Source organism: Bombus vosnesenskii, unplaced genomic scaffold (genome assembly GCF_011952255.1).
Source record: "Bombus vosnesenskii isolate JDL3184/JDL3185 unplaced genomic scaffold, Bvos_JDL3184-5_v1.1 scf7180000016274, whole genome shotgun sequence".
Taxonomy (NCBI): domain Eukaryota; kingdom Metazoa; phylum Arthropoda; class Insecta; order Hymenoptera; family Apidae; genus Bombus; species Bombus vosnesenskii.
The window spans coordinates 3,857,189-3,879,200 of record NW_022884343.1 but is presented as its reverse complement, the minus strand read 5'-3'; the positions used below and the strand labels follow the sequence as shown (position 1 = coordinate 3,879,200).

The 22,012-nt window shown below is 35.5% G+C and overlaps 2 protein-coding genes across 14 annotated transcripts in view; one reads left to right on the top strand and one right to left on the bottom strand.

Moving 5' to 3' along the window:
* LOC117242415 overlaps window positions 1-5,856 on the top strand; it is an 85,018-nt gene extending 79,162 nt beyond the window's left edge. Inside the window, exons 8-9 of the mRNA XM_033509036.1 lie at window positions 2,786-2,989; window positions 4,252-5,856. Of these exons, the coding sequence (XP_033364927.1) occupies window positions 2,786-2,989; window positions 4,252-4,361 (314 nt within the window). The 3' untranslated portion in view covers window positions 4,362-5,856. The remainder of the gene's footprint in view (window positions 1-2,785; window positions 2,990-4,251) is intronic.
* Window positions 5,857-11,838: 5,982 nt separating this feature from the next.
* Window positions 11,839-22,012, bottom strand: part of LOC117242443 (cAMP-specific 3',5'-cyclic phosphodiesterase-like) — a 350,276-nt gene continuing 340,102 nt past the window's right edge. For all 13 annotated transcript variants that reach the window (XM_033509124.1, XM_033509125.1, XM_033509121.1 and 10 more), the window contains 4 exons: window positions 16,203-16,466; window positions 15,741-15,840; window positions 14,916-15,565; window positions 11,839-14,671 (listed from right to left, as the gene is read on the bottom strand). In XM_033509124.1, coding sequence (XP_033365015.1) covers window positions 14,618-14,671; window positions 14,916-15,565; window positions 15,741-15,840; window positions 16,203-16,466 — 1,068 coding nt within the window. In that variant the 3' untranslated portion in view covers window positions 11,839-14,617. The remainder of the gene's footprint in view (window positions 14,672-14,915; window positions 15,566-15,740; window positions 15,841-16,202; window positions 16,467-22,012) is intronic.

Here is a 22,012-nt window from a genome sequence, read left to right as displayed (position 1 = left end):
TTTGGAAAAGAATAATGTCAGTTGTATAAGGATATATTCATCGTATAAATTAAAGAAAACATAATTTGTTGGTGTGTTTAAGTTTGAAATGAAATATTTCAGTAAATAATAGGAGTTGATTCCAATGGCCAGGATAAATTATACGGTAATTTGGCACCAAGTGAAGAAAAAAATTGAAAAGGAAAATTGTACACTGTTTAACAAACTTCATCACAACTTACATCGTAACTTTTTCCAGAAATATTTTAGTACATTTAAAAACGTGCAATATTAAGTAAAATTACACGCTGTTCTAAGAATAAATGAAATAAGACGTAACGTGACTAAAAATTCAATGCAACTTTTTCAAAATCTTTCCTCAAGACTACTTAACATTCTAAACATATTTGATTGTTATTTTACATCTCTTATTCTTCACAAATTCTCATGCTGGAAGATTGTATGCTCTGTACGATATTTGTTCTTAAGAAAAAGGAGCAGGAGAAACAATTTTTGAACGTCGTTTAAATGCAAAGAAGCAATCGAACAGAGAATTTATCGGCATTTGCGGATCAGAGATGGGCACGGAGACTGACGTCTCCGATTTTTATCCCTTTTGAAAGCATATTTGGTGAAAGGCGTAGGTTCTTTCTGTCGCTGAATTTTCCCGTTGTTTATTTCCGTTTTCAGCCGACGCGAACTGTCGCGCGGACGCTGTAAATTCTCATCTTTCTATCTTGCAGCCTCGATAAGGTATCGGGCCGAGACAACACGCCAGATATCGACGTGTCGAAGCGATTTACGGCTTTCGTTTATTTCGTCCCCGTTCGCGCCTTCCTCGAAAACTCCAAACACACAGAGAAACTCGACCTTTTCTCTTCTCTAAAAGCCGCGTCTCCCTGTCGAACATCCTACATTCAAGGACCATTTTTCAAGGATTACTTCGAAACGATTCAGCCTTGAACACGTCCAAGTTAATTCCAAGTAGTATGAAACAATTTTAGATACTTTGTCAATTTCTAGAAATATATCTGTATTGTTACGCGATAGAAAAATATTTCAAGAGTTTTAGTCGTTGAAAAATATTAAGTTGCATAATAAGTTCAATCCTGTTTTCTTGTAACAATATATCGAGTGTTGGCATTTTTATGTAACATTTATTTATGTAATCAAGAAGTATCTTACTTATTATATTTCTTTATAACTTTTTATTGAAAATATTCAAATACGTGTACTTTTACAATTTTTAAACAATTTCTATAATATTCTTGAAGATGTAGTGAGAAGAGAATGAGCTTATTAAACTAGTAAACCATATTACAATTTTATTGGTGGATCGATATCAAACCATTATCTATCAGTAACCAATTATCTATTGCAATTACGAGGCTACTCAACATAGAATTTATCCTCAACCAATTCAGAAAACCACCGCCTATCGTTAAACCTCACGAAACATAATATCTTGAATTTCAGATAAAAATAAGAATGGATTATATTAAAATAATTATCGATAATCAATTTCCCATAACAATTATTAAACGATTCATAGCAACTGTGTCTTTAACCCATTCGAAGAATAATCGATCGCTATTAAACACGAGGAAATATACAATTTGTTAGGGCCACTATGCCTGCCTGAACGAATATAGAGGCTCGAGTACCGTAAAAATTTAATAATCGAAGGAATTCTAATTGCGCATAGTTGATCATAATTGAACGGTCTTAGCCAGCGTTAGTCGTCGTGGATAATTTAATTCCCTTTTCACGAACGTTAAACCTGCTCCTTCTTTTACGGTGGCTCGTTTCAATCGCTCCCATTTTTACCTTTCCCCTTTCACCTTCCTCCGCTCATTCCACCTTCCCTCGCTGCCCGTTTAGTCGAGCTTGTAACTCGGTCGTGAAACGACCCTTAAGGTGAACGAAATCGAACACTTAAAATCGTTGCATGGGTGATTACCCATTCAGTACTTTCGTTAGAACGATAAACGTTCCTCCGTTGCTACTAGAATCCTTTCTTTCCCTCTTACTCTCCTTTAACAGTTCGAAACCGATAAACTACTCGGAAATCGTGCTTTTATACTTCGATTCTCGATAATGAGGTCACATTACCGGCTGACGTAATATTTCCATGCTATAACCATTCGCTCGATCGTTTTTTATATTCTACTTTCTTCGTTTTGTCCTGTTCTTCGATTGCTCCAAGCATAATTAAATATTATGGTACAGCGTGTTTCCTTGACGGAGGGATTCATGCAGCCAATAATGATGTCTTTGAGGTTTGATGTTGCGGTTCAAATGGTTTGCAGTTTTATACGTTTTATAGGATTTCTAGATATTATATTACTATTTATTATTGCGTAGATTAAACTCTAATCTAGCTTGAAATTTTATAACAAATTAATCTCTATATACGTCAGTAGGGCATACAGACTCTACGAGTAGAATTTTAAATTTGCAAAGTTTTTATTTCCCAGTGACTCTAACGTTAATTATTATTCACAGTTGAACATTGAATATTAAAGAAGCCTATTTCATTCTCGGTATACAATTAAATAATGTTCTGATATACGTGGTAAATAACTGTGTCAATGAACTAGCTGCCCAATTTCAACTGAAGATTTAAAAATGATAAAATATCCAATTTATAAATAAAAAGGAATTAAGTAGTCTCCAACAAAGTTAATGTTACCTATAGAATATTCTCGATTAATATTTGAAATAATTTTTGGAATTAATCATCTCAATTTGAATTATCTATACAGTGATAACAAGTAGTATGCGAGTGAGAAATGGATTGTTTCAGAATATTCGTGCCATGGAACTTGGATCGAGAACGACACAGCCTATTTGGTGGCGAGCACCGAGAAAGGAAGATACTGTCTCGTTTACAGTGCTTCTGCAGCGGCGACAGGAAGTCGCGAGCTCTCGGTGACGGGCCATCTTGCTTCCTGTCCGAGGGCTTCTCATCGTCATGTAGTTTCATGGCAGGTCAACCTCACGTCGTATGGTAAGCATTATCACCCATGTTCCTTATTATCACGTCGCAAATTTCCATTAGGACATCAAGTATATGGTAGCTTCAAGGAAATTAGCAAGGCAGGAACATGTGAAATTAGGAAATTTAATACGTAAATAACGAAGAACTTGAAAAATTGTAATCTCGGAAAGTTAGTAGACTCGAAGTACGAAAAATCGGGAAAGTAAGACGTTAGAAAGTTGTTAACTTGGAAAATTGGGAAATTAAATGTATGAAACATTGGAAACTTGGAAAATTAGAAAATTGGAAGCTTCGGAACTTAGGAAGTTATAAATACGAAAAATTAAGCAATTTGGAAATCGGAAATTTGAAAAATTATAAAGATTTTGAAAACTACAGAAAGTTAAATGCAGCATAAGTACTAAAAAAAAAAAAAATATATAAATTCGAAACGTATTGGGAAATTGGAAAAAATTGAAAGATCGGGAAATAAGGAAATTGAATATCTGTCATGGCGACTGGAAGTTGCGAACATTCAGTGACGGGTTCATCTTGTTTCCTGTCCGAGGACCTCTCATGGTCGTGCAGTGTCGTGGCAGGTCAACCTCACGTCGTACAGTGAGCATTGTCAGCGACGTTCCTGATTATCGCGTCTGAACTATGACACTGATCGTATTGTCCGAATCGCCCAGTCACTCTGCGTGCTAATTAAACAGTTGATTCACTTTATCTTTCAAATTGGATCCAATTGAAACGGTATTGATGAGGAGGTAGAGATTCTGGGGAATTAGGGATTTCTAGGGGAAATTAATTGTTCGACAGAATGATAAGATTGGCAGGTAGAGATTTGATTATTGAAAAGTTTTGAAACTAAAAAATTAAAAGGGACACAGAAAGATAAAAAATTGTTAGGTTGAAAAATTAGAAAGTTATAAATATGATTGTAAGAGAATTGGAACGTTCTGGAATCGGGAAAATCGGCAATTGACTTCAATAAATCAAGCGATAGAAAAATTAGAAGATTAAAAAAAGATTTCTAGTTGAAACATTAAATAATAAAAAATGCTGAAAAATTTCAATATTTAAAAACTGTACAAATTGAAACAGAAACCGTATCAGTTGAATCATCGAAAAATAAAAAAAAAATTGTTAACTATGTAAATAGCTTGAAAAATTGAAAAGCCTAAAATTTCTCTGAAGCTCGAACCAAAAATATTCCATATTTAATCGTTCCAATTCCGCTCTCTGCGCATCAGTACCAACCGAAACTAACCAAAAACAAATTTTTCCAGCGCAATGCGGCGACATCTCGACGGCCACGTCGTGGACCTTCCGGATTTCCGCCTCGGTTTACATCCTGGCAGTGCTGGGCACCTTGTTCGGCAGATACATCGCGAGGTGATACCACTGAGTGAAGGAACTAGGCCACGTGACGGCTGTGTAGTACCAACCTACTACACAAAACTCGAGTCGTCGGTACAGCAACTACAAACAGCAACAACAAAAAGAAAAAAAATCTCTATATATATAAATATAAATATAAATATATAAATACAAAGTAAAAAAATATATATATATATAAATACAAAGTATATATATATATTAAGCGGAACGATTTACGAACGAAGGAATGAACACGGAATGCGTGTCGGGAGAAAGTAACCTAAATGATCAAGCGTAAATAGCGTGTAAGTGTCCGTGGGTGAGAGTCGTGCAGAGAAGAGGGCGCGACAGAAAAAATGAGATGGGAGAGGAGAGAAAAAGAAGCTTGTTAGAGAACCTAGTCGTTGCTTGGAACATGGCGGATCCTTGGATCAAATCTTCGATGTACATACAGATATGTGTACATGTATATAAAATTCACTTAAGGAAGCTTCGGTTTTATTGGAGTAGTTGCTTCGGAAAGTATTGTCTTCTTTTAAGAGTCAGGGAGAACTGAACCCTTCTGCAAACGAACATGTTTTCTTTATATGGCCGAATTGGGTGATGGGATCTTGGGAGGTTTTCAGAGCAATTGCCTTTGACCGAATTTGTGTCTCGCTTCTCTTTTTTAAACTTTTCTTCTTGTGTTTCTCTAGGACTGGACTATCTACGTTCTCTTATTCGTCGATTAGTGGAAATGTTGTTAAGCGTGTTTTTTCCAGATTATTTTCCTATCCGTAGATGGGTAAAATTATTAATTATTGTCCACTAGTATAATTTCTTTTTTAAACTACATAATATTCGAATTTCAATGTATTTCAATTTTTTCAAATTTTTCCAAATATTTCACTCCGGTCGATTTTTCGATTTCCCTAACAATATCGAAATACACGCAAAACTTTCGAACTCCAAAAATCTCGATTGCTAAATTTCCCAAGCAACCCGATTCCCGCAATTAACCTCGCTAATTAGGAACCTCCCTGGCCGAATGCAACGTGCAACGCATCGCGCGAATCCAATTTTAAAAAAAAGCACGAACGGCAAAAACGCCGAAAAAAGGACAAAAAAGAATTGCAGAAAATCCTAACCGCTAACATAATCGAAAAAAAACGAGAACTAAAGGGTGCTGGGGCCAATATTGTGTGCGTTCTGAGTGGTGATACTAGCCCACGTGTTTGTGAGTGAGAAAGAACCAGATAGCAAAACGAAGATCTGAGAAAATAAAAAAGAGAAAAACAAAAAAAAAAAAAAAAGAAACGAGAGAAAACAGAAAGAAGCGAGTGTGAGAGAGAACGAGAAACTTATGACACTTATTTAGGTCCAGGACGTGTCCGCCATGTTCGAAGTGGTGCGTGCTGTTCTCCAGGTCGAACAGAAAACGTGTATTTGCTCGGAACAGGAACGTTTCAGCTGTAATCGTACGCGTTTTAATTAAAGTTCCACTGCACTCGAGCGAAAAGAGAGAGAGAGAGAGAGAGAGAGAGAAAGAAAGAAAATTTTTCTGACGTATGCGTGGATATGTATGCGTGTGTACGAGTGTAAAAATTTCAAAATAACGAAGAGAAAGGAAAATAGCGAAGAAACAGGTTTTTCGCTGCGCCACGAGTACCAATGGCTCAGAACGATTATTATTATTATTACTGCCATTATTACGATTATTGTGTCGTCGTGAGAGCTAGAACGAAGGTGTAAATGTGGACTTCTCTCTTCTTCTGTGGCTTCTTTCGCGTGGTTTTCTTTCAGTTCTTGCCACCCCTCGGCTTTCACTCGTGAATTACCCCTAATATATGGGTGATTAGGCGACTTTGGATCGTAAGACACTCCGAAAGCTAATGTAACACTGTTACGAGGAGAATACAGGCGGACTGTGGGAATTTTTCCTGATCCGATCTGATCCGATTTACGTGATCCTCTGGTTTACGAATTTCTACCCTTGGTCGACTCTTAAAACGAAAGCGAGTTTGAATGGATTGAATGGATTTTGTGATTTCATTTATGATTAAAATAGATTTAACGAATATATTTATTTTGATTTTTAATCTAGAATTAATTTCTTTAGATACTGATACAGGACGTTTAAATTTAAGGAGATTTATGTTATAATTTAATCAGTTATATATATATATATATATATTTATGTAAGTTTCTATTCAAGTATTAAATTTAATTTGCGTTAGATTTAAGTTCGATTTAATACTGAATCTATATACATAATCCGATCAATAGAAATGATGAAAATTGCGAAACCATTGTATTTTATGCAATGTAAAGTGGAGATCGTGAATTTAAGAGTTGATGACAAGGATTGACTTGGCAACAGAGATCATATGACGCTGAGTGAAGGAAAGGTTACGGTACAGTGACTATTCAGTCCATTTTTTGCTTTGGAACTGATTAATTTTTTTTCTTATAAGTCACATATTTGATACTTTTTATCGAATCAACGATGTTTATGAGTTATAAAGAGAAACAACGAAAGAAAATTTTTCCTCGTCCTTTACATGTATAATTTGTCATATGGGAAGAACGAAGACACTCAAATATTGGAAAATATTGGAAAAAATAAAAAAACTATGAAAAATTATGAAACGAAGACCTGAAAATGTTCAATCCTTAGAAAAAATTAATAACTTGCAAAACGTTCAAATATTAAAATCACAAATATTAAATCCAAAGATCACAAAGAAAATACTCGATAATTAAAAAAAAAAAAAAAAAACGTAAACTCCAGAGCAATAAAAGGATTGACTCGGTCACGGACAAGGGATTATTAAGAGAACCACGACATATCGATAAATCGAGAGAATTCGAACAAGGAACTCGGAGAAGCTGCTAGGTAGCGTTAGATAATCAATTATCTCATCAACTTCCTAACCTATGAAACCAAGTAGACGAAACAAACGGAACGACACCGATACTGAAGCAACTTTAAAAAGATTGGAATGAAACAAATCTAATACGCAAAGATCCAAAATCTCGACAAAGTACAGATATTTTTCACCTGGAGCTATTTTAAATAAGGGCCTGCCAATAACTATGCGAACGAAGGAAAGAGATAAGGGGCAGTACTATGATCGCGTAAATTTAGTCGATTCCCTATACATACTTGGATAGTTGGATATACATACTATAAATACAGATATAAATACGGGATATAAATATTATAAATATTATACATACGTTATGTATACATATATATATAAATATATAAATACTCGAGGACAATTCGATGTTGGCTATAAACTTGTAAACTATTAGGTAGATAGAAGAAAAGAGAAAGAAAGGGAGGACTTCCTCCGAATGAATGGAAACAAGCGAGTAGAGCGGGTTGCCAGTGTCTAGGCGTACAGGTTTTATACTAATCGAGGCATCTCGATGCTTTTTGATGTCTTTGTTATGTCTAATTCACTGTATACTGTGTTATATAATATTAATTAATATATATATATATATAATATATATAATTATCATAAGGATTGTATGGTTCTATTAAGAACTGTGAAAGTTTTTATAAATTCGTCTTTATAGTATCTAAGAGCGCATGAAAGGTCTATAAAATTTTGTGATACATTTGACGATCGGGTTTTGTGATATAGTGCCGTTTAACTGTGTTTGAAAAATTTGTTGTGGTTTACTTATCTTTTTAGAACCGATTAGTTTTGGTCGATTTAAATGAAATTAAGTTTATTATTGGGAAATTCTTGAACCAAAGTTCAACTGATCTTATGTATGCAATTAAAAATTAATTTATGATTACCTGTGTTAATTACTATTATTAATCGAACCGTAGAATATACCTAATTTGTTAGCTTAGTTCTAATCTCTGATTCAAGCTTCATTTTACTCGAACTTAATTTTAATTAGTCTTAGACATAACCTAAGGCTTACCTAGACTATATTTACGAACTTAAGGATTCGTATAGTATATCTTGAATAAAATAAGCTTCGTATAGTTACGAATTTAATATAATTTATAATAACTTGAAACTTTGTTCTATATGAATCATTTTACTTTTGTTTAACTACTCTAGTCAATTTCAAGATGGTAGACGACAAGAATAACAAGCTTTAATTATTGATAAATTACTAATCTTATAATTATTAATAAATCTTTTATACGATTTTAAATAAAATCCGGAACTGAATAAAGTTATATCTTCTTCTACAATTCCGAATAAAATTGGAGGCTTACACATTTTAGGTTTCCACATATATCATAATATTTAGACACAGAAGCATCGAAATGTCTCAATAATTACAGCAAACAATGCCGGATCGCTGTCACTGCGTATAAGGCACTCGAAACTCTGAAAATCGATTAAAAGCTCGGCGAACCGATAGGTCAAGCATCATCCCATATTTCTAGCTAGAAAAAAAAATCAAAACGCGGCTTGTTCCGCCATTTTTTATCCTCCCAGTCGTCAGAGAAACACAGTTCCAGTCTTTTATTTCTTCGCGAGAAAGAAAAAGGGAAAACGATGAAAAGAAAGGGATGAGTTTTCCTGTAAATAGTAGGTTTAACGATTTTTCACGTAGAAGGAACGGAAAATAAAAATGAGAAGTGGCAACATTGAAGAAATTAGGAAAGGGAAAAAGAACGTTTTTCCGCAAGAAAAATATGAAACGAAGGAAAATGTGGTGACGGAGAGAGAAAAAGGAACAATTGGATGGATTTGTGAAGAATTCGGTTTTATATAGAATGAGAGAGTGTAGATTTCAGGGTATTTATATCGAGGGTTAAATAGTTATATACAAGAAAAAAAATATTTAAATATAAATTATATTATAAATATAAATATAAAAATATAAATATAAATATGGAAGAATATATTATATATATACTATGTTTTTATTGTTGTGAAGTTATTGAAAAAATAGCCTACGAGTGCTGACTCGTTGGGCCTCCTCGTGTTTCATCGAAGAACGAACTTTTCTCAATCTGTCGTCGCTTTTCTTTTCTTTTTTTTTTTTTTTTATCGAGTGAAAGCTGGCAGTGGATGATCTTTTCTGTCGAATGTGAAGTTGACTATAGTGACTATTAAGAAATGAAATTTTTTCGTAGTCATTGTGAGCTTGCTTTAAACCGAAATAAATTTTAACGAAACATCGTTTCGTACGTAAAAATCTCAAGGCGAATTAATTAAACAATTCTAATTAGAGTCCGCACTTTGTAATACAAAAATTATTGTTTAATAACGTTCTCGAAACAATTTAAAGCAAGTCTCCAGAAAATTTAGTTTCTTACTTCGATAATTCATATCCAATTTTTAACTAGATAGAAATAATTCAATCTTTTGTGAATATCGTTTAGATATCATATTTCTCGACGTATTTAAAATTGCATCGAGTATGAGAAATGGTTTCTAGGTGACAGAGAGAGGCACGTTCGATGAAATAATGCTTCTGTTCCGAGGCGAATACTATGGGAATGTACCCGCGTTCCTTCGATGATGTAAAATAATGTTTATATCGTAACGAAGATTCGAAAGACAGGTACTCGCGGAGGTGCGTAGTGGGAAACGCGATTTCGAAAGCGAACGAACACGATCCGGACAATTTTCAAGGTGATAGGATCAAAGATTGAACAATTTAAAAAAGGAAAGATATCGTCGATTCTAAATATTTAAACTTAAGGAAATAATATCCCTTGATTAACAAATTTTAACATCTCCCATACTTTATTTCATAAAATTCACGAAACATATTTCGTGCAAAATAACCAAACGTTTAATTGCGCACGTTAAAATGTTCACGATGCACCATGCAACAAAAGAAATTCATATTTCTTCAAGTGTCGATGAAACTTTGTTAAATTTCTTCGATAACGAAGAGATTCGATAATATTACTAGCTACTGCCAAAAAATGAATTTCTTTTTTTAGAGTTAAAAGAAATCTTCCCTTATCACCAAATATTACTAGCTACTGCCAAAAAATGAATTTCTTTTTTTAGAGTTAAAAAAATCTTCCCCTATCACCAAAGCGTAAAAGTTAATTAAAAAAACAAAATAAGGAAAATGCACTAAATTGAAGCGATTCGTTCCCTACCCTCGTCGCGCACACACGTTACTGCCTGTAGAACGAAACACAACGACTACTACCGTCTCTAGTCTTAGTAATTTACATGGTAATTTCAATTTTGTAAATTGAATGAATCGGAGAAGAAACCCTCAGCAACTCTCGGTCGAGAAAATTCGAAATTCATTCAAATCACAGCACATTCGATATAAGAGGTAAATAGTAGCTTGTGACTATAAACCACTGCCTATAGTCACTACATGTAATCTGCACTGTACTATAGTAATTATTGTGACTCCTATGGTTATTATATAGTATAGTGTGGTGACAACTGTAGTCGCTGCAGTGACTACACCCAGTCATTACAAATACTCCTCTAGTCAAATGAATTTAAAATGAATTCAAATGAATTTCAAAACAAATTTCCTTTAAATCTATCATGTATAGCAAATTACGCCTTCATTTTTACTTCGACGATCTTTACAAACAAGTTTAAAGTTAATTGCGACTTTTGAGAAATAATTCTAAATCCAATCTTCGAACGACTAAAACACATAAAAAGAGAAAGAAAAGACAAATCGACGAAACTCTTCGAAGAGGCGAAGGAGAACCTAAAATTCATGGAAATCAATTTGAATAGGGGGAATTTGAGTTTCGAGATCTCGATCGAGACGGCAACCATCTCGATATACCCGTATTAACCACGCTAGGTTAAGGATAGCCACGTGTAAAGGACGCCTGATACATTTTTTTACCGAACGAAAAAAAAAAAAGAAAAAATGCGAAAAAAATGAAAAAGAAATAGAGATATCAGCTTTATCTCGAACCATGATGTTAGAGGTTAGGCGTGGAAAAGGGTGGATTTCACCCTCAACTGAACTTTCCGAAACGTGTAATAAAAAAGAGAATGAAATGAGATGACGTATAGATCGTTTTATGCGCTCTGTATTCTCGAAAATGAGAATTTTACGACCTTTCGAATTTCGAGTTTCGAAATGTCCCGCTTTATGGTGAAAGCCATGTGACTCTTTGCGCGACCAATGGCGTGTCGCCTATTGGATCGATGAATGGAAGATGCAGAAATTATACATTGACACATTGACACTCACATACATGAACTATTACGACGGTACTTATTAATGTAAATGGTTTTTCATTACTATATTATAGATGTTACTTAATAATATATTTACAAATAATTAAGCGACAGGCTGATGGTTTTATTTATACCTTACCCTAATTTACATACTAATAGGTACGTGTTCTATAGTAATTTATCAGTATATGTATTTTCACGGATAAGTAGAGATATTGCCGATGCAGTGTTAAAAAAGTTATGCAACGAATATCTCAAACCTTTTGCTTCCCAAAAGATTCTTTAAAATAAAATAAATCAAAGAAAATAAAAATGTGGAGGATAATAAAAAAGGCAAACAACAAATTCCGACAATAAATATGTTTTATTACACATATATCTTATACGAGGATTACACCGATAAATACATGTTCATTTAACTGTCCAGCAATCAAACACATAGTATTTAGTTCTTATTTCATAAATTTTTTTGCCATCTTTTTTTTCCTTTCTAATTCATTTTTGCTACCCCTATTTTATCTCTCGCGATCATTCAACGTTTCATCATCGTGACCATGCCGCATGATACAATAATAGTCATCGTCATCACCATTGTGGGTCGGTAAAATCGTTAAATACACAATAACAAGCACACATATTCATTCGATGAAGAAAATATCATCGTGAACGCGGTTGTCGCTTGTATTCCACGTTACAAAAACATTCGTCATTAGTCACGAGAGGGAGCTTACTATAGGGCAATGTTATCTTTGGTTCGTCGCAGAACCCATGAAAAAAGAAAGGAAAAAATATGTACAACAATTCTAGAGAAAACCATGGAATTAAATCTATATGTTACATATCAAGGTCACCACAAGGCAAACGGAGAAAATCGGAAATCGGCAAAAAATTATACGCGTAGGTATTTTGTAATTATTTTTTCCCGTCGTTCGATCGGTCGTTCTCACTCGAATCTCACGATCTTCGTCGTGTCCAAAATCTGTTTATCGTCTTTCGAGCGGAACATTGTCGGAGGGATCCCAAAATGGAACAGCGTCATGTCAATTCTTTTTTTTTTTTTTTTTTTTATTTCGATTAATTCTCATCGTCTTCTTCTCGTTGTTAAATATTTAATTATCATTAGTTACTTGGTTCGCTTACGTCCTAAAGAACATTTACGTTTTTTTTTTTGTTTCCACTCTTTTCGTTTATACATTAATTCCTCAGCTTAATATCTAGTCGTGTACTCGTAGCCTTACGTAAATTACTCTTAATGATCTAAGCTTGGTGCACAGCACCAAAAACACTCACTAGATTCACTGCCTACGGACACAGATACAAGTATTCGCTTCTTTCTCGAGCAATTGACGCGTGTCGGCCATTTTTCTTTGCCCGTGCGGCCGCTTTTTTCTCGTCAGAAAGTCGAATACGTGAAAACATTATCACGGTTGATTTCCTCGTCGTTTTATTGACACGATAAATTTTTTTTCTTTATTCAGTTAGGCATATATCAAAAAGGAGAAAATAAATGCATCGTAGAAAACACAAGCCCCAAAAAGGTTTTTTTTACAAAAAAATATATGTATATATACTTTTATATATATATATATATGTCTGTGTACATATACCAGTTGAATTTCGATGAAAGATTGCGATGCTTCGAGAAAGAGAGCGAAGAGGATCGACGCTCGACCATCGAGACGCCATCGACTTGAGATCGAGCATGGATCCTTGAGTTTGAGCGATTCACAGACATCCAAGCGAGAGAGTACTTCGTTATTTCATTTTATCTCCATTTATTATTATTATTTTTTTTAATACCTTTTCTCTTTTTCTTTTTTTTTTTTTTATTCTTAGTCTCGGTTTCGTAAACACATCGAGTTGCAAAGTTCTAACTAATTTAATTCTCCACCTCGCTGAGTCCCCTAAGTAATCTACCATCGCTACAAGCTAGAACGCGCGATGATGTCTCGCTGTTTGTTCACGATTTATAATTCATTTTTTCTTATTTATCCTGAATGAAGAAAAAGAGTTCGTTTCTGAAACGACGAAGTGACTAACAATACTCTTTGGTTAAAAACGATCGCGTGTCTTCTGTGTAGGTACGTGTGTATGCCCCTGACCCTCTCTGTTGATCGCTATACCTTCTCTTTTTCAAACTTTTTAACCATCCAACTTTAATTCTTTTGTAAAATTATCCAATCTGGTCTCTACCGCAGCCACATAGCCAATTTGGCCGAAATCGGAATAAACGGTCCAACATAGACATTCAATTTCTTCAATAACTTCAATCGAGGATCAGCTGGCTGCGTAGAAGATCCTCCGGATCGTTGGAATATCGCGACCTGAGCCGTTTGTACCGTGTAATTGATATGTCAAGATAGGATCCTACCACTGAGGCGAGATGAGATATTCTTGCGTTTTCTCGAGTCGCGTCGTTTTTCACGTTCTCGTTCTATATATTACGATAATAAAGGGAACCTAATAAAGACACGGTGATAGTCTTTACCGTGATCGGTTCACCTGGGTAATGTACAGGTACTTGGTGAAGAGATTCGTGCCCTCCATATTCGAGCCAGAGACGCGCCAATCTGGGGCCGATCGAACGACGACTATGGGAAGGGAGAAAAGCGACAATGGTAACGACGACGATGCTCCTCTCTATCTTTCTATCGAGGATGGTCCATCGTGGACGCTGTCGTCGCGTCTCGAACTAGTCGAGACGAAGCGATTTAGGACCGTTGCCCATAGCTGAGACGCGTCAGCGTCTGAGCAAAACGATTGCGTCAATGTGGGTTGTCCTCCATCTTCCAAATTTCTTTCCTGGCTGATCTTTGTTCTCTTCTGACACGTCAAGAAAGACCCCGTGTTTATTTGTCGAGGTCTGAACTAGCGGCGACTAGACGTTCCTTTTCCAGTTAATCGTTTTTCTTTCTCTCACTCTTTCCTTTTCTCTTTGTCCTGTCTCTCCTGTTGAGACAAGGTTTCTTCCACTGTTCCGGGGAGTGGAGCTTGGCCAAAAAGGAATATAGATAGACACATAGACATTTAGTCAGTGGCAGCGAGCTAATGATTACTGACGCACGCGCCACCAGGTCTGCTGCACCTTCTCGTGGAGCTTCTTGCAAATACCCGCGAATCTCAGTCACATTCCAGCGGTCTCCTCCGTGTCAATGGTATAGTCCTCTTCCAGTGTCACCTGAAGAATCAATAAGTTGATTGGATAAGTTTCATGAGGTTTTGTTAGCTGCATAAATTAAAAATCCCAAGAAAATTTAAAAACCATGATCAACAAGTCTACAGAGTCTAGTCTTTCTACCAAGAGAGTACAGAGTCTATCTATATATCAAGAGAGCACAGACTATCCAAAGAAACTAAAGAATCGAACAACTTGAGAATTCTTCTTTTAAAAATTTGGCAAAGAGCTTTGAAACGATGCTTACCTGGAAGTGTATATTATCGGACTGTTGTTCGTTCTTCTGTTGATCGTTGGACGGTGGTGACGGAGGGATCATGGAATGATACCAGTCTCGATTCTCCTCTAGGTTATCCAGAATATCCCGAGCACCGGGATAAACCAATTCTGCCCAAGTTTCCCAAAGAGGATGGACAATGTAGTCTATGAAGCCGACCTGCGACTTCTCCACGGTGGGATTGTATCTGTCGCACATTGGGCTAATCACCATTTTCCTTTCGCGTTCCCGATCTCCCTGACGGAATAACTCCTCCATCAACCGTTGGACCCATTGTCGATATAAGAATAATGGTTTCGTGGGATTTGACAGATCAGAGCAGTGTACTGCGTTTGCTATAACCATTATTCGATCACTGTACGTTTTCAATACGAGAACGCCAGAGCCAGCAACTATTTTCGTTTCCACCGTGGTCTTCAATTCTGCTAGCAAAGTCATGTGTTTGGACATATCCGTGGACAAAACTATATCAATGGTCATCTTTCTGAAGATCCGGCGTTGCTTCTTCGTCAAGTTGCGGAGTATGTCACAGCACTCGTTCTGGAGCAATTTGAACGCCACTGCCAGATGATGGTTTTCCAGAACGGATTCGTCATTGTACATGAGAGCGAGCTCGGAGCCTAAAAAGGAGAAAATTAAGGTTAACATTTGCTAAGATGCTACTTTGTCAAGATTAATGTTACACATTACATTCAAAGAGTATCGAGGAGCGATTCATTGAAGATTAATAAACTGGAGAGCTCGATTCTACACCAGAGAAATAATTCTGTGAGCTTCCATGAAAAACACACTTACCGATATTAACCAGGAACTGGTTGGTCAGTCCAGGATGGTCTACGTCGTGAATGGCTGCGGCAAACAGGGCAGCTGCGATTTCCAATGGTGTGAAAACGGACTGCAATTAGACAAACAGCTTCAATTAGCTGACCAGTATTGCTGCGCGTTAATTGGATATCAATCCAAGCTTAGAGAATATTAATTAACGCGAATCCCAAACACGTTGGCATACTATATAACGATATAATCAAACACATCACGAGAAGATATCAATTTAAACGTGTAATTATCCAACTGTAAAATTCTTCTTCTAAAAGACCATACAGATATAAAGACAATTATTCTCACTAGAGAAAGGATCTTGAATTACACGTATAGAATCGTTTCCCAAAGGAAGAAAGGCTATTGCGTTGTTCTCTGGCACACGTTTAGAATTGTGAAATTGGATAGAACGATGAATGAATATATATATATATTAACCTCGAGTGCGGGCGTGCTGAGCAGAATGTGGGTGGACTGGGTCACATCAGCCGCGTGCAGACTATTATGGAAAGGATTCTCCTTGACGTAGTGATCCTCGAGGGTCGTCATGTAGTTGAGGAACGTCTGGGGCAGTATGCACATTGCCTTGAACAAATCACGGCTTTTGAAGATCGTGTACGTGATGCAGGTCAATGGCCTATTGTTGCTCAGATCGCCTAGCCGGAAGATGTCGATGCCCCATGTGTTGATGCTTAACAGAGCCTGTAACGATTATATCGAATTATTAGTAATTAGTTTACAATAATTAGAAAATAGAGAAAATACGAGATTTGTAAAGATTTATGGCGACGAACCAGACCTGTGTTAACCGAGAGTAGGTTCAAGTCTATTTGCTAAATGTGAAGGTTTTCAGAGATTTTTAGAATGACGACGGTGTCTTCACCGAATTAATTATTTTTCTGTGTTATACAGGGTGATTGGTAACTGGTGGTACTGGTGGTGGTAAAAAAATTTTTTTTTAATTTTTCCACAACGATCTACAGTGAGATCCGTTATAACGCACCGGACGCGTACCGAGCGAAAATTCAAAGTCGATTTTCTCGAAAACAAAGCCCCAAACGGAAAACTTTTATTCTATATTTTCGACTTCTTTTTTCGCGTAGAATCACCCCCTTTCCGCTTGTACCGCCAGTTACCAACCACCCTGTATAATCAGAGAATGGAATTTTTAATTTTATTCTAAACTGAAGTTCTTAGCAGGAGATCATTACATTTTATTATAATGTTCTAATTCTAATGTTAGACCATGGTCCTTAACTGCAAACCTGAAGAAAACTATTAGAACAACAGAGAATCGGATAGATCGATTTTTATGATTTTGTACCGAGTCATGTTTCTTCGCTAAAATTATTTATCGTTTGTTTTATTCGCTGAAATTCTTAAGATAGTTTATTTTCTCGAGAAACGTAAATTCTCTGTTTGTTATCCGGCTGGAACAATTAACCTTCTAGACAGTTTTTCGGCGGCACAATTAGCAATACTGTTCGTGCAGGATACTTAGCACCGGCACGCGATTTTAGAAGGTTTTTAATCGTTTGCCGAGCTCGTAAAGAAATTGTTAATGAATGGAAAGTTCCTTGTTTAACGTTAATTAACGTGTTCACAATTAACTCATATCCAACCGTGACCCTGAAAATATATACGTAACCACAAAATTGAAGAGATAATATAATCTCTCGAAAATTCTTCATAGAAATTATCAACTTCCTCGCATCGCTAATTATTATTTTTATAAACCATTTACCTATCTACGTGAAACGTATCAATCACGAACCTGAAATTAAATTGATCAGTTAAAACACTCGAACAGCAAATTGTTTATTATGATCCGAACTGAACGCCATAAATTTTAACACAGGCCCGGCGAAATCGATCATGATTGATTTAAACTTTTTTCAATCGTATCTAGCCGTGTTTTCTCAAAACAAACAGGCAGTGGCCAGTGTAGCGAACCAAATAAGGAGTTCGAAACCATTTCGCGACTCTGAATCAGAACGTGTGGGTTCAGGGACGATTCTAAGGCCTCGTAAAACTGGGCATTATTATCGAAATGACGTTTTATTCGGCTAATCGATCAGATAGTATTTCTATATTTTTCGTATATATGGTATTAAATAATATTATCTGTTTTTATTGTCAGTTCAGTTTATGTTTATTATTACTCGCAAACGATTCTGACGATCCTGTGTGACGCTGTACAATTTTATTATATTGTTCATAGTTGATTCATTAAAATTCAATATCTATCTCAAGTATAATAAAAATCATAAAGAATAAATATACAGCTATGCGAAGCTATTTTAATTATGTTAAAAAAGATGTAAAGCAAAGTAAAAATTCTAATACAATTTTAATCTGTCGTAGAATTCTACGTCTAATTCTTAATTCTACGTATCTTTTACTCTATTTTTTCAATAGAAGACAGTTAGTCAAATCTAATTTATCTGTATATTATTCTGATATGTAAAGTATCTAAAGAAATTATCTCTCTTCGCGTTCCAGTCTATCATTTCCATATGAAATAAAAACCGGCGAGCCCTGAAGCCTCGTAAGGCGTGTTGCACCGGAAATGAAGAAGTTTCTTCAGACTCAGGAAGCGTCTCATCAGCATACAAAGCGGTAGCTGATTATGTGAAAGTCGTAGCTACTCTCCTCGCCAGGAACGAGGATTTGCATCGATTATGCAAAACGAAATTCTATTTTCAATTGTTCTTTGAATGGATTTGGAGAAACGCGGACTACAATCGGGTTCGCGCATATTTACTATAATTCACGAAACTGATTCAAGTTAGGTGGATTCTATGAATAGATACGTAGGTTAAATACGAAGATCAATGAAAGTTGTAACGTTATGTCTGTTGAACCGAGAGTCAAACGACTCGAATGGAATTTTTCTCGTTAATTCTCGTCTCTTTAATTCCGTGCGTAGTTCTCGTGTGGTTTGATTGTTTCGGAAATTTAAAATAGCTAAAGTTCACGGTGATACGTAGAAACAATAAAACTACGAGGAGTTCGTACTTTGGAGCTTGGAATTATTTTAGAGAAAAGCGAATTCTATCGGTTTGAAGATAAGCTAACATCTTTGTAAATAAACCAGGATTATGAAACGAATTTACATGGAAACTCGTGCAACTCTTAAAATCGCTAACAAGATGCAGGACCGGATAAACAATTTGCGTGAAATTGAAACTGCATACGAAATTTTCTCGTACACGTCTGCCGAATTCTCTAAATCGAACAATCGAGCCATTATTAGCGAAACAAAAGAATAAAATACGTTTACTAAATGTAAATGTAAATTTCCAATTATACTTATAATAATAATAATCACAGCTTCTATGTACATCTTGGTAACAAATTTAAATAAAATTTTTAATCAATCACCAGGGTGGATTTGCAAATTTTACGTACTATTGTAATTACAATAATCAATATGTTCAATCGAAAAGAAACATTGCTAAAATATTGTATCTGTAATTCTATCGATATTTCGAATTTTTTCAAACTATATTATTCCAGATTAACCATTAATAATAAAATAAATCAAAGGAGATTTCTAAATAAATGTATCCTCAAAGAATAAGAAAATTGCCAGAAAATCTTCAAAAGACCATTTTTATTTTCACTAGGAACAAAGAAGTTCCTATATTCAAATTACATGCGATCCACTCTGGTGAAAAATTCTTTAGCGGTGTCTCGCTAATTAAGGTGAAAACGACGATAATGATAACGATAAGGAATCGAAGAAATTAGGTTATCGTAGGCTAGCGACCTCGTCCCAAATTTTTCATCGACGTACGTATGCTGTTTCGCGCACACGATCGTAAATATAGTCAGCATTGGCCTTTCGAAGAATCGAAATCTCACGGTTATCAGTCTCGCGATGCATCGAGTGCGTTCAGCATGGCAGTGTAAATAAATTGTTAGTAAAATTGGAGAAACAGAGGTTCGTCACGCTGTTTTGTATCTATTTTATTTTCATAGACGAGACAAAGTTTATCTTCTTCCTGTAGCAGTTTTTAATTAGCTGCGTTTCAATTGCCTCGACTAGTATACATTAGGTTGTCCGAAAAGTTTCTTTCGTTTCATAAGGTGATAATAGATGAACAACAATTTCTGTTTTATATTATTTTAACGAATTAGGTATGATCCATTTCGTTATATTTCTAGTATTATGTTCGTGCATAATTCGATAAACTAATATAAAACAAAAAACATTGTGCGTCTATTATTACCATATAAAACGAAAGAAACTTCTAGGACAACCTAATACTTAAAAAAACAAAAATGAAAAAATTATGACAAAACTGAACAACAAAATTTGGATAGTCACCATGGTAGTAGCGAACGATGTTATTTCATTAAAAATTTTCGTAAATTCGTAGTTGATCGATAAAGTATCAACGATAGTTCCGGTACAAATAAATAGCGATAAATTTAAATGTAAATAAGGATTGTAATAAAAAGAGAAAGCTGTTCGAAAATTCCATAAAAAGATCACGTAGCCACATTTACCAACGCTTAATCGATTTTTCAGCCGATTTCACGCGACACGGGCCAGCATAAAGGAAGATTTAAAAACGTGCACGGTGCTCTAACGGTTACGTATTTGGAAATGGATTTTGCCTATAAATGTTGCCAACTATTCTCGTCTTTAGCGCTATGTTTACTCTCTGTTAATTGAGAAACCAGGTAAATATTTAAAAGTCGAGGCCATTGCTCTCGACGTTGGAAGTTTCCTAGATTTATAGACTTCTCCGTGAAACTTATGCCAATAGACACGTGTAATGAGATAAGGATAAGGAAACGAGAGAGAGGCGAAGAACGATTTCCTTCGGTGCAATATTCTTCTTGAGTTTTATATTCCGGAAAATTCCCTACAATTTTGTTCTAGAATTTGGTAATTGGAGATACTTTTCTATTAATAGAGATCGATAAAATAAAATAAAATTTGCAGATTAATTATCAGGAATTTTTCTACTCATATCGCAGGAATATTTCTATTCGCGTTTTCTGCAATTTTAATCACACATAGTAGAGGAATGTGAGATAACAGGAGGAGCAAGGAACATGATAGAAGTACTAAATGAGATTGGAGAAGGACTGGCAGAACTGAAAGCGATAATAGAGAAGAGAAGAGTAGCAGAAGAGGGAGAGGAACGACAGGGAGGGAGCACAGCAAGGAAGCAAAAGCCAAAGAAGGAACGAGCACTCAGTTATAAGCGTTAGATATAAGTTAGTACATAGAGATAGAGCAAGCAAGATGCAATAGATAGGTATAAACAGTAAATAATGATAGAAGTGCTAGAGTAAGAGAAATATATGTAATGTAAGGGCATTATAAGGGATGTAAACCGAAAGTCGTCCAAAGCCGAAAGGCATGGACTAAGAATAAATAAATAAATAAATAATAATACAATTTTAATGGAACAACGCATAAAGGGAAGAATACGAAACTGTAGACAGAAACGGCATCCGTAGAAAGCGCGAAGCCTGTCGAAACCTGAACAAGTGTCAGAATCGGAAATTCCAGGGATACATAATCGTGACATAAGTGTGTCGTGTCCCGGGACAGAACAATTCTATTACATAAAAACTCGAGAAATCTGTTACTAGCCTTTTACTTAAAACGAACATGTCCCGTTCAAATTCAGTCAGCGTGAACAGTTAGCGCGAAGCACAGTATAAAAGAAAATTATGTTACGTCACGGTTATTGCAACGAAGATTTTCATACTGTTGAAACTTCTCAAGTCTGAAGTTGACAGATAAAATAAATCAACATTAAAGAAACAAAATACAATTACTTGCAGTTGCAAAATATCGAAACGAATACTCTTTCGTTAACCATATCACAAAACCATAATTTTACACTTTTTATTCTAAACTTGACACGATTCTACGTAAATCTCCAGTCTAAAAAGAATTGTATCACAACTATATAACTGAAGTATCCAAGTGTCTGACAAACGGCACCGAAGGGACGAACGTACGATGAAAAATTAAGTTACGAAAGATGTGCCATATTCCTGGCTCGATAAAAACTCCCAAGGTACCTCTAGTACGAAGATATAAGACACGTGGCTGTGATCAAAGTAGCTCGATGAAAAAAAAGACGTTTAACAGCTACATGCAAAACTTAGATTGCTAAGCGTAGAATAGACACAGCCTTTGAGTCGTGTCAGAGATTACACGTGTTCCTGACTGGTGTCTAGCATGATTAATAATTAGACAAAAGGCGTGGAATTAA